Source organism: Onychomys torridus, chromosome 6 (assembly GCF_903995425.1).
Source record: "Onychomys torridus chromosome 6, mOncTor1.1, whole genome shotgun sequence".
Classification (NCBI taxonomy): Eukaryota; Metazoa; Chordata; class Mammalia; order Rodentia; family Cricetidae; genus Onychomys; species Onychomys torridus.
In genome coordinates, this window is record NC_050448.1 from 94,455,321 (window position 1) to 94,469,237 (window position 13,917).

Sequence of the window (13,917 nt, forward strand, 5' to 3'; positions counted from 1 at the left end):
AAATCAGTAGTTATTTCCAAGGCCATTTCTGTCAAAATAAAATTAAATGTACAAATAAGATGTGTATTCACTAAAAGTGAAACAATCTTGCATTATTTCCTATTTTAAAACTCTCTTCATTTGATATCTCTATTTGGGTCAGAGTGTATCAAAGTTTTAGACAAATAACAACACTTCTTATATGTAATTATTCACAATTATTGGTCTATATTTCTAAAATATATTATATGTGCCATTCAACAATGGCACATTAAAACTCATTGAAGAAATGAGCCATATTCACTATTGATTTTCTTGCAACTCAAGTAACTGTCAACAGATGGTAGTGATGATCTGTTATGCAATAGGGAACAATGAGAAAGGTCTCCTTTCATGTGACCTTTAAAGACATTAGAAAAATCTCAAAATGCCATTCTGCATTGAAAATAATTACATGAATATTTAATTTTACACTTGATGAAAGGTGAGCTAGCATAAGAAATACAAATAGCAGAAGATTTTAAAATAGAAACGTGAGTGTGATAGCTTTAACTCATGGACACTTTCATTCACACACACATCAATACATTGCTGTATTTTCTAAAGAATAAGCACTATCTGACACATGATAATACAGAAGCAAGCCACAAAGACATATTTCTGTTCTCCCAGGCCCTATAGGCTTGTAGGTAAAAAATCACAGCACTAGCCCAAGAATAGTTGCCTGTTTCTACTTTATGTAGAAAGCAACATATATTTTTAAATTTTAATTTATTTTTTAAAGATTTTTGTACATGAGTATAATCTATTTATATCATCTCTACTCTTTTCTCTTGGCTCTGCAACTTTATCTCATGTCACCCTCTCAAATTCATGACTTCTACTATAATTTTATTTCCCGCGCACGTGCGCGCACACACACGCACACGCTCACACACACACACACACACACACACACACACACACACACACACGATACAAAAGAGCAGTTATTTTGAGTTCAATGTAACTGTATACCTGAGTCAAATTGTTTAACAATAAGAGTAAATAATTTAGTGAAAATATAGCAGGTCTTTTCATTTTGCTTTTTAAAGTGTCTTGTTTTGAAAAGAAGAGACATGGTTTTGATCACAATCCATGAATCAACTATATAACTTTCATCTGTAGCACCCAGGGACATTATTGGGATCATGTGACTAGTAACAGATTTATGGATAAGTACACTTTAGAAAATTTATTTATATGTATTTCAAAGGCTGTACTTCCTTCATAGATTCAACTCTTTTTATAGAATAAACCAGATATTTGAGTATTGCCAACTCTTTTTAGTTTCTACATGTGCGATATATTCTTAGTGAACTTGAATATGTTGATTCTGGTATTTCATTAACTTCTGGTTTATTAAAAGCAGTTGCTTCCATCCATAGAACAATAATTAAAGGATATTTTTCAAACTGTTATATATGATTCACTAATCTGTCATTTTCTATTGTCTTTCCCTTTTTTCAGTGAGAGAAGCCTTGAGTCCCATCAAGTTTAACAGATGGGGTCTACCAGAAGTAGATCCAGAAACCATGCAAACCAGTGAGCCATGGGTATTTGCAGGTGGTGATGTTGTGGGTATGGCTAACACCACAGTGGAATCAGTGAATGATGGAAAACAAGCTTCTTGGTATATTCACAAGTACATACAGGTAGGTATTTGTCATTAATATCATTTACATTCTTTCTCATAAATATTTTTTGATTTTGATATTAATTTGTATGAACACTTTTTGTATGTGTGTGTGTGTGTGTGTGTGTGTGTGTGAATGTGTGTGTTGCTTTGTGTATGTACCTGTGTAAATGCACATGTCAGTATGTACATAGAGGCCACAAGAGGACATTGAGAGTCTTACTCTAATACTTTGACTTATTGCTTTGGCATTGGTTCTTTCAGTGAGCCAGGACTGGGCCTGACCATCAGCAATCCCCACTGTTCCTCTTGTGTGTTCTTCCCATCAGTCCTGGGGTTATAGGTGCATATAACCATGCCAACTATTCTAGAAGTATTCTGAGGATTTGCTCAGTGCCCATGCTTGCATAGCAAGTTCTTGTGCCCAATATGCCATCTCCCTAACCCAGAATGAGCATTTTTATAAGCTGTATATGTACTTATAAAATATGTACATATATATTTTTTGGTTGAATATAACTTTTAACATGTGGACTGGGTAGTAAAATCATTCAGCTGACTGAAAATGCATTATGCATTTCTATTAATGGAGTTCTATAAAGGTAAAAGCTTGTTGGAAAATATTTGGAATAGCTTAAATAAAGAATACTGTATGTATCACAATTGCTAATACCCACTTGGATAGGAACCCATGTAGTCTAGAAAACTATTTGGTCTGTCCATGTGAGCCAGATTGTAAATGGATTGTTCTCTCCCACCCATCAGTTCCTGAATAACCATTCAGAAGCTTAATATTACTTATAAATGCTCAGCCAATTGCTCAGGCTTATTAATAACTAGCTCTTTTTTAAAGGTTTACTTGTTTATTTAAAGGATTTTTTTTTCATTTTTTCTTCATAGCTCTTACTTTTTAAATTAACCAGTACTTCTTCTTTATGTTCTGCCATATGGCAGTAACTTTATTAGCATGACATGTTCATCCTCTGCTCCCTCTGCATCTGTCTGTTGACTCCTAACTCAGCTCTTTTCCTTCCCATCATCCTTAGTTTGCTAGCCCTCCTATACTTTCTGCCTGGCTACTGGCCCATCAGCAGTTTATTGAACCATTCAAGTGACAAAACTTTACAGTATACAAAAGGATTATTCCACAGCACCAAATAAAGTCCTGTCCATTTCCAAATTTGGTGTGCATAAATGAGCAGAAAACAAACTATTAAAAATGTGTATTCTAAACACCTTCAGCAAAGTGGCTGGATTTATACATATGACAAAGGTGCTGAGAAAGAAATTGGGGAAACAACACCTTTCACAATATCCACAAAAAATATCATGGGTAACTCTAACCAAAACTTTAAAAGACCTGTATAATAAAATCTTCCAGTCTTTGAAGAAGGAAATTGAAGAAGATATCAGAAGATGAAAAGATTTCCCATGCTCATGGGTCAGATGGGTCAAAATAATAAAAATGGTATTCTTATGAAAAACAGCCTAGAGATTCAATCCAATCCCCATCAAAATTCCAACATCATTCTTTATCAACCTTAAAAGAACAACACTTAACTTGTATGGAAAAAGAAAACAGGACAGCTAAAGCAATCTTATACAGTAAAAGACCATGTGGGGGTATCACCATCCTTCATTGCTGGTAGGAGTACAAACTTTTACAGCCACTTGTACAATATGGTAGTTGGAAATCAATATGGCTGTTTCTCCAATAATTGGCAATCAGTATCCTTCAAGGCCTAACCATTGGCACATGCTTAAAGGACAATCTATCCTACCACAAGGACACTTGCTCAACTGTGTTCATAGTAGCTTTAGTCATAACAAAAACAATCTAGATTTCCCTCAATTGAGCAATGGATTAAAAAAAAGGTGGTACATTTACACAATGGAGTATTACTAAGCTGTTAAAAGAAATGGCATTGTGAAATTTTCTGACAAATGGGTAAAAAAAAAAATCATCCTGAGTGAGATAACACATACTTAAAAAGACAAATATGGTATGTATTCATACTGCAATCCACAGACCCCAAGAGGCTAAAAACAAGAAGGGTTTGGCAGCACATGGGGTGAGGGGTGAGGGTGGGGGTCAAAGATCTCCTTGGGAAGGGAAAATAGAGATTTCAGGAGTGGACTGGGAACAGATGAGGACAGGAGCAGGAGGGACCAGTTGGGTAGGACTAGAGGGAGAAAACACTTAGACACCTGGAATTGGGGGGAATTTCAGGGGTGATGCAGAAGTCTATTTCAATGGAAACTCCATGGAGCCTATGAGAGTATCCCTAGCAAAGACTCCTAGTAATGCAGACATGGAGCATGAACCAGCCATCTTCTGTAAGGCTTCCAGTGGAGGGATTGGAACACCAACCCAGCTGCAAAACCTTCGAACTACAATTTGTTGTGCCTACAGGATGTGTTGGGACTACAGCCTAGCATAATCATCATTGAAAGACCAGAGAGATTTTATTCAACCACTAATGGGAACAGAGGCAGAGTCACACAGCCAATTATTAGCCAGAGCCTGGGGAGTCCTGTGGAGAAGGTAGAGGAAGGACTGGAGGAAGGAGAGGATTCAAGAATACCATAAGTACACATCCCACAGAATCAACTGACAGGGACTCAAGTGGGCTCACAGAGATCAGGGAGACTGATCCTATGTCTTCGGCATATATGTTATGGTTGTGTAGCTTGGTGCTCTTGTGGGATACCTAACAGGAGTAGTGGGGTGGTCTCTGACTCTTTAGTCTGCCTTTGGGACCCTTTTCCTTCTATTGGGTTGCTTCATCCACCCTTGGTATGAGAATATGTGCTTGGTCTTATTGCAGCTTGTTATATCATATTTGGTTGTTGTCCCTGGGAAGCCTACTCTCTTCTGAGGGTAGGTAGAAAGGGGTGGGGGTGGTAATACAAATCTTAAAAGGTCTTATAATAAAAAACCCCAGAGCCTGGGGTGAAGGTTGAAAGATTAGAGAAGTAGAACAGCCAGCCACTAGCTTACCTCTACAAAATCCTTAGCCTAAAGAGAGCGAGTTCCTGTTTCCTCATGCCTTATATACCTTTCTGTGTCCTGCCATATTACTTCCTGGGATTAAAGGCATGTGTCACCACTGCCTGGTTCTGTTTCTCTCATATAGCCCAGTGTGGCCTTGAACTCACAGAGATCCATCTGGATCTGCCTGACCTCTATGTTTAATTTAGTGGCTGGCTCTGCCCTCTGATCCCCAGGTAAGCTTTATTGGGGTACACAATATATCATCAGAGGGAGTATCTTGGGGAAAATGGAAGGTAGGAAGGAGAAATGGGGGAGGGGAGGGAGAGGAAACTGCAACTGGGATGTAATATATAAGAGAAGACTAAATTTTTAAAACAAAAGAAAAGAACAAATTTAATTTTTCTATGTATTAGCTTTATTTTGATTTTCATTTTCTATAGATACATAGATAGATAGATAGATAGATAGATAGATAGATAGATAGATAGATAGATAGATATGGAGAAAAGGAGAGAGAGGAAGTGAGTGGAGAATATGAAATTGGGTAAATAGTGGGTAGAGAAGTGGGGAAGTTTTCAATTTTTGAGATATATCCTCCAAAATATAATTTATCTAGTTATGTCTGGAGTGTTTTTCGATAATTTTTTGTTCTAATTTTTAGAAAAATAAGGATAATTGAATTTAAACCCAATATGCATTCTCAAACCTGACCCACCTCTACCCCTTGATGATTCTTTTTCCCATGTCCAATCTACTATCCCAGAGCCCAGTTAGTGGTTTTTAGGTTTTTTTATGCAGACTAATAAAATTTTAATATTAAATTGTAGTTCAACATAAGACATAGAGATTCTGATTTACTGAGTGACAGCATTAAAGCAAATAGAATTATATTTGATAAATACACATATTAATGTGAAATTTATTACAAAAATTAAGAAAAGGTACCAATAAGAAAAAGAAGTGTTCCTCAAGAAAGCATAATTAAAAGACATATATTAATATTTGAGAGTACATACATTATCCTTTTTATAACATAACAGTATTCGACACAGTAATATCCAATGTTATTTGAGTTGAGTCTTATGCTTTCTCTGCACATATCTGTATGATTCTATCTCAGCAAACACTCAATAATACAGAGTTCTAGTTTGCTTTTCTCTTTCTATGATAAAACATCCTAACAAAGAGAAAAGTAGGGAAGAAAAAGTTTAATTCATCTTAAACTTCCGGGTCAGAATCCATCATGGAGGGAAGTCAGGGCAAGGACTTTTAACAAAAACCTAAGAAGGGTGATGATGCTTGCTGGTTCACTGTCTGCTGTTTGTGCCAGCTGGCTTTCATACACAACCAGTCTCACCTGCCTAAGAATGGTTGCACACTTCATAGAATAGATGCTTCTACATCAATTAACTATCCCAACCAAGAAAACATCCAGAATCATGCCTAAAGGCAAGTCAGATAAAGGCAGTATCCCAGAGGAAACTAACAAAGTAGTCTGAACTGTATCAAGATAAAAGATGAAGCAAATTAAGAGATCCACCTCTTGTCAAGTTGATATACAAACACCCTAATTTAAACTATACCCTTTCTTTTGTTGTTTGTCTTTAGATATCATCTTAAAATTATAAAGAAACTACAATTTTAAACATATGCTGTCTTTAAATTTTCTACTGCTTTAAATGTTCAATATATCTTTAAAATTTCCAGTCTCTTAATTATAAGCTCCTACAAAATCAAACACTAAATAGTTTCTTATTCTAGAAGCATAATTATAAGCAGATTAAAGCAAGTCTACTATCTAGCAGAGCAAATACATGTGCTCTAGACCAGTGGTTCTCAACCTTCCTAATGCTGTAACCCTTCAATAAAACTCGCATGTTGTGTTGACCCCAAACCATAAAATTATATTTTTGCTACTTCATAAATGTAATTTTGCTAATTATAAATCATAATATAAATATCTGTGTTTTCTGATAGTCTTAGGTGATCCCTGTAAAAATGTTATTTGAACCCTAAAGTGGTTATGACCCAGAGGTTGAGAACCAGTGCTTTAGACCAATGTCTGACATCTAGGACTCACCTATGATCTTCTGGGATCCAAAGGACTTGAACAGCCTGCTTCTCTGACTCTACAATCTGTAGCACACAAAGCTTGTTTCAAAGGATTAGGCTGGGCCCACTTCATTTTTATTACCTACTGCTCTTGATGGCCATTCCACACTCCTCATATTTACAGTATCCTGTCTTCTACACTGCCTCCTAAGCTGCATCTTCATCAATGGGTTCTCTTCAGGGAGTGTGACCACCCTCATGGTACTGGATCTGGGCTGTATCAGCTCACCCTGACCTCTATCTAATCTTGCATTTCCCTGACCTTAAAGATAAGTAGCACAAGGGATACTCTTAGTCTTTACTAAGTATAGCAACTAGCTTGAAATTCAGCCTTGTCCCCAAAATCACAGTTTGTCTGCTAACTGTTAGGAAATACTCCCCAGAAGATTTTGCCTGATTTTTTAATCCCTACTAATCAGCATCCATTGTCTCAGTGAGACATAGACTCATGCTCAGGGAGTTTTCTTGTACAGCCCAGATCCAGTTGCTAGAGAGGGTACCTCCCACAGAGGTTTGGGCCCTCCTACATCAATAAATTATGCCCCACAGTCTTATCAAGGTTTTAGTTGAGACCCCAGAAATATCTCTTGGCTCTGTCAAGTTGACAGATGGACTTAACTAGGGGATACACTTACCTTAGATGGTATATCTTTTGTGGGGAGTTGTAATTTTTGTTCAGGTAGATATCTTACTGAGCAGTATGTCAGTTCCTTAAAGGAATGCAAGTAAAATGCATGAGTAAAGGAAAAGTGTCTTCTGGCATGCTAGAGGAATCTGTTTGAATGTGTGAATTCAACCTATTAGAGGGACTGTGGCTGTGAGAGATATGGAGACTTAAAAAGCTTAAACAGAACAGCAGTCAGTGGGCAATGCCTTGCCTTTTTTGTTATCATTCTAAGTATATCAATTATATATACATTGTAGAACAGTTTCCAAAGTGTGTGTGTGTGTGTGTGTGTGTGTGTGTGTGTGTGTGTGTGTTTGAAATATACAAATATACAAAGGAAGATCTGATCATTTTTCTGTTAACCAAAATGAAGAGGAGTCCTGAAAGAATTTGAAGATCATGTGTATTTCAGAGAAGATGAAGACTTCACTGATCATTCAATACTGAATATTTTATTTACTTTGTCATTTCTGGTAGTCCATACATATATTTTATGAATGTAGTTTTATAACATTTCATATTTTCACTATAGAGAAACTTATTTTTCTCCATAATGTTCTTAGCAGCTTTTTTAAAATCATTATGTTCAAATCTATGAGTACAGTTTGATATGAATATTTCTTTAAATAATTAAAATATTTTGATTAAGATGATGTTTAGAAATACTTGCTGAATATACTACTGAGTACAGTACAGAGTTTCCATATATGTACAATACATACTGATCAAATCAGGATCATTAATGATTTTGTGTGTTGGTTACCTTCAAGCTCTTCTCTTGGAGCTTTTTATTGTATAATTGAATATTATGAATTTGTTTTTTTCTCACCATGGTATAAAGTATTAGAATATGTTTTATTGTACCTGTTTGGGAGTACTTTGCTTTCTCCTTTACTTCCTAGCCTTTAATAGTTACTCTTGGTTGAGGATTTAGCTCAGTAGTAGAGCGCTTGCCTAGCAAGCACAAGGCCCTGGGTTCAATCCTCAGCTCAAAAAAAAAAAAAAAAATAGTTACTCTTATACACACATTCAGATCAACTTAAAACCAAAACCCTTCACTCTGAGTACTTTATAATGTTTTTCACTTTGTTTCATTTTTAAATTATTCTCTTGTTAATATTTTTACATTGCAACTGCAGTTTCCCCTCCCTCCTCTCTTCCTAGATCCCCCACCCCATCTACTCCTCCTTTGTTTCTAATCAGAAAATGGCAGACCTCCCGTGGATAGCAACCAAACATGGCATATCAAATTTCAGTAAGACTAGGCACCTTCCCTCATATTAAGGCTGGACAAGGAGAATCAATATGAGACACAGAGTTGGAGAAGCCAACAAAAGAGTCAGAAAGGGTCCCTGCCTGCACTGTTAGGAGTCCTACAAAAAGATCAAGCTTCACAGCTGTAACCTAGATGCAGAAGGCCTAGTTATGTCCCAAGACAGCCCCCATTCAGGCTTTGTGAGCCACTCTACACCCAGGTTTGTTAATTCTGTGGTTTTTCTTGTGGTGGATGCAATGGCGCTGACTCCTACAGTCCTTCCTCCCGCTCTCCCACAGGACTCCCCACGCTCTACCTAACATTTGGCTGTGAGTCTCTGCATCTGTTGCCATCAGTTGCTAGACGGAGCCTTTCTAATGGCAATTGGGCTAGGCACCAACTTATGAGTGTAGCAGAATATCTTTAGGCATCATTACATGGTCTTATTTTCTAATCATCTTTGGTTCTATTCCAGGTCTCTGGGCTATCTAACTTCTGGTTCCTGGTGCTCTAGGCAGTATCAGGGGTGGTGTCCCTTTCATGACATGGGTCTCAGGGAGAACCAGTCATTGATGGGCCACTCCCTCAATTTCTGTGCCACCTGATTACCAGCACATCTTGTAAGCAAGACAAATCATAGGTCAAAGGTTATGTGGCTGGATTGGTGTCCCAGTCCCTTCACTGGAAGTCTTCCTTGGTTACAGGAGATGGCCACTTTAGGCTACATGTTCCCTATTGCTAGGAATCTTATCCTGGGTCACCTGGGATTCCTGGGAGTTTCCATTGCAGTAGGCTTCTACCTCACCCCAAAGTGCCCCACTTTTCCAGTCATCTCTTTTAATATTCTCACTCTTCATAACTCCCCATCTGATTCTTCCTCTTCCCATCCCCAACCCAGACTAATCTTGAGATCTAATTTATTTCCCTGCCTGGGGAGATAAAAAGGTCCCTGCTTGGGCCTTCTTGTTACCTAGCCTCTCTGAGTCTGTGGGTTTTAGCATGGTTATCCTTTACTTTACAGCTAATAACCACTTATAAGTGACTACATACCATGTCTGTCTTTCTGGGTCTGTGTTACCTTACTCAGGATGACTTTTTTTTCTAGTTCCACCCATTTTCCTGCAAATTTCATTATGCCATTGTTTTTTAACAGCTGAATATCACTCTTTGTGTAAATGTACCACATGTTTTGTTTAGCCATTTTTCTGTCAAGGTACACCTAGGTTGTTTCTAGGTTCTGGCTATTATGAACAGAACTGACATGAACATAGTTGAGAAAGTGTTCATGTGGTATTGTGGCACACCCTTTGGGTATATGCCTGAGTGGTATAGCTGGGTCTTGAGTTAGATAAATTCCCAATTTTTTGAGAAATTGCCATATTGATTTCCAAAGTGGCTGTACAAGTTTGCACTCCACCGGGAGTGGAGGAGTGTTCCCATTGCCGTTCTGACAGAAGTAAGATGGAATCTCAGAATGGTTTTTATTTGCATTTCCCTGATATTTAAGGATGTTGCACGTTTCTTTAAGTATTTCTGGACCACTTGAGATTCCTCTATTGAGAGTTCTCTGTTTAGATCTTTCCTCCATTTTTAATTGGATTATTTGTTTGTTTGTTTGTTTGTTTGATGTCTACTTTCTTGAGTTCTTTATATATTTTGAAAATCAGCCTTCTATCAGAATGGAGTTGGTAAGGAATTTTTTCCCATTCTGTAGACTGCTGATTTGTCCTATTGACTGTGTCCTTTGCCTTACAGAAGTTTTTCAGTTTCATGAGGCCCCATTTATTAATTGGTGGTCTTAGTGCCCATGCTATTGGTGTTCTGTTTAGGAAGTTGTCTCCTGTGCCAATATATTCAAAGCTATTCCCCACTTTCTCATCTATCAGATTCAGTGTATCTGGATTTATATTGAGGTCTTTCCTCCATTTGGACTTGAGTTTTGTACATGGTGATCAATATGGATCTACTTGCATTTTTCTACATGCTGAAATCTAGTTATGCCAGCACCATTTATTGAAGATATTTTCTTCATTCCATTGTATAATTTTGACTTCTTTGTCAGAAATCAGGTGTCCATAGGTGTGTAGATTAACATCTGCACCTTTGATTTGATTCCATTGATCCACTGTCTCTTCTTATGCCAATATTATGCTTGTTTTGTTACTATATCTCTGTAGTAGAACTAGAAATCTGGAATGATGATACCTCCAGAAGTTCTTTTATTGTATAGGATTGTTTCAGCTATCATGAGTTTTTTTTTTTTTTTTTAATTTTTCAATGGGAAGTTGAGTATTGTTCTTTTAATTTCTGAAAAAATGTATTGGGATTTTGATGGTGATTCCACCGAATCTGTAGATTACTGTTTGAAATATTGATATATTTTTTTTTTTACTATGTCAACCATACTGATTGGTGAGCATTGGAGATCTTTCCATGTTCTGATGTCTTCTCAAATTTCTGTCTTCAAAGGCATGAAGTTCTTATCCTGCAGGTGTTTCACATGCTTGGTTAGAGTAACAACAAGATATTTTATATTATCTGTGGTCATTGTGAAGAATGCTGTTTCCATGATTTCTTTCTCTGCCAATTTGTCCTTTGAGTACAGGAGAGATACTGATTTTTTGAGTTAATATTTTATCCAGCTAATTTGCTGAAGGTGTTTAACAGCTTTAGGAGTTCCCTGGTAGAATTTTTCGGTTCTCTTAGTATACTATCTTATCATATACAAAAACTTGTTCATTTCCCCTTGATCTCCTTTAATTGTCTAATTGCTCTGGATAGAATTTCAAGTACTGTATTTAGCAGACATGGAGAGAGTATACAAACTTGTCTTATCCCTAATTTTAGTGGAATTGCCTTGAGTTTATCTCCATTTAATTTTATTTTGGCTGTATGCTTGAAGTAAATTGCCTTTATTATGTTTAGTTGTGTCCATGGTATCCCTGATCTCTCTAAGATTTTTATCATGAAGAGGTGTCATATTTTGTCAAGTGCTTTTCATCATCTAATGAGATGAATCATGTGTTAGACCACATGAGAACAGGAAGAAGCAAAGTGCTAGAGAGGTCCCCAGAAATCCACAATGATACATCCACTATAGACTACTGGCAATGGTAGAGAGAAAGCCTGATCTGACCTAGTCTGGTGATCAGATGGCCAAACACCCTAACTGTCGTGCAGGAACTCTCATCCAATAACTGATGGAAATGGATGCAGAGATCCTCAGCCAGGCCCCAGGTGGAGCTCCAGGACTCCAATTGTTGAGAAAGAGGAGGGACTGTAAAGTATGAATTTGTTGAGACCAAGATTGGAAAAAGCACAGGGACAAATAGCCAACCAAATGGAAACACATGAATTATGAACCAAAAGCTGTGGAGCCCCCAAATGGATCAGGCCCTGTGGATAAGTGAGACAGTTGAATAGCTTGAACTGTTTGGGAGGCACCCAGGCAGTTGGACCCAGACCTGTCCTTAGTGCATGAGCTGGCTGTTTGGAACCTGGGGCCTATGCAGGGACACTTTGCTCTGCCTGGAAGGAGGGGAATGGAGCTGCCTGTACTGAATACACCAGGTTGAGCTGAATCCCCAGGGGAGTCTTGGCCCTGGAGAAGATGGGAATGGAGGGGAGGGCCTGGGGGGAAGGCTGGGGCAGGGGTGGGAGGGTGGAGGACAGGGGAACCCATGGCTGATATGTAAAATTAAAACACAAATACAATTTAAAAAATTAAGTGTTTTCTTTTCTGTAAGTTTGTTTATATGGTGTATTACATTGACAAATTTTCTTATGTTGAAGGATCCCTGCCTCTCTGGGATGAAATCTACTTGATCATGGTGGATGGTCTTTTTGATTTGTTCTTATATTCAGTTTGCTAGTATATTACTGAGTATTTTTGCATCAGTGTTTATGACGGATATTGGTCTGTAATTCTCTTTCTTTGTTGAGACCTTATGTGACTGGATATCAGAGAGAATGTAGCCTCATAAACTGAATTTGGCAGTGTTGCTTCTGATTCTATTTTGTGGAACAATTTGAGAGATAATGGTATTAGCTCTTCTTTGAAAGTCTGGTAGAATTCTGTGCTGAAACTATCTGGCCCTAGGTTTTTTTTTTTTTAGTTGGGAGAGTTTTAATGATTGCTTCTAATTCCTTGAATGTTATAGATTTATGTAAATTGTTTACCTGATCTTGATTTAACTTTGCTAAGTGGTATTAATCAAGAAAATTGTCTATTTCTTCTAGATTTTTCAATTTTGTGGAGTACAGATTTTTGAAGTGTCTGTTATTATGTCCTCCTTTTTTGTTTATGATTTTGTTAATTTATGTAGTTTCACTCTATCTTTTAGTTAGTTCAGATAAGAGTTTGTCTCTTGTTGAATTTTTTCAAGAACCAACTCTTTGTTTCATTGATTCTTTGTATTGTTCTCTCTGTTTCTGTTTTATTGATTTCAGCCTTCAGTTTGATTATTTCCTGCAGTCTACTCCTCTTTGGTGCATTTGTTTCTTTTTTTGTTCTAGAGCTTTCAGATGTGCTGTTAAATTGCTAGTATGAGATATCTCCAAATTCTTTATGAAAGCACTTAGTGCTATGAAGTGTCCTCTTAGCACGGCTTTCATTGTTCCCCAAAAGTTTGCATATGTTAGACCCTTATTTTCATTGAATTCTAGAAAGTCTTTAATTTATGTCTTTATTTCTGCCTTGACCCTGTAGTCTTTCAGTAGAGAGGTGTTCAGTTTCTATGAGTTTTTAGGTTTTCTGTTGTTTTGTGATGGTTAAAATTCAGCTTTAACTTATGGTGATCTGATAGGATGCAGGAGGTTACACCAGTTATCTTGTATCTGTTAAGACTTGTGTTGTAAATAAGTATATGGTCAGTTTCGGAGAAGGTTCCATGAGGTGCTAAGAAGAAAGTGTATTCTTTTCTGTTTGGGTGAAATGTTCTCTATATATCCATTATTTCGTTCATAATATCTATTAATTACATTATTTCTGTGTTTAGTTTATGTCTGGATGACATGTCCATTGGTGAGAGCGAAGTAGTAAAATCACTGTCAATGTGGGAGGGTATAAAACATCCTTCTCCACCTCTTTTGATTAATTTTGGTTTAAGTCTATTCTGTTAGATATTATATAGTTACAACAGCTTGTTTCTTTGGTCTACTAGCTTGGAAAATAATTTTCTATTCTTTGACTATGAGACAATATCTGTCTTTGATGTTGAGATTTGTTTCCTGTT

The 13,917-nt window shown here is 37.1% G+C and overlaps 1 protein-coding gene across 1 annotated transcript in view; it reads left to right on the forward strand.

Moving 5' to 3' along the window:
- Dpyd (dihydropyrimidine dehydrogenase) overlaps window positions 1–13,917 on the forward strand; it is an 851,011-nt gene that overhangs the window by 394,545 nt on the left and 442,549 nt on the right. The window contains exon 12 of the mRNA XM_036191420.1: window positions 1,489–1,673. Within this exon, the coding sequence (XP_036047313.1) occupies window positions 1,489–1,673 (185 nt within the window). The remainder of the gene's footprint in view (window positions 1–1,488; window positions 1,674–13,917) is intronic.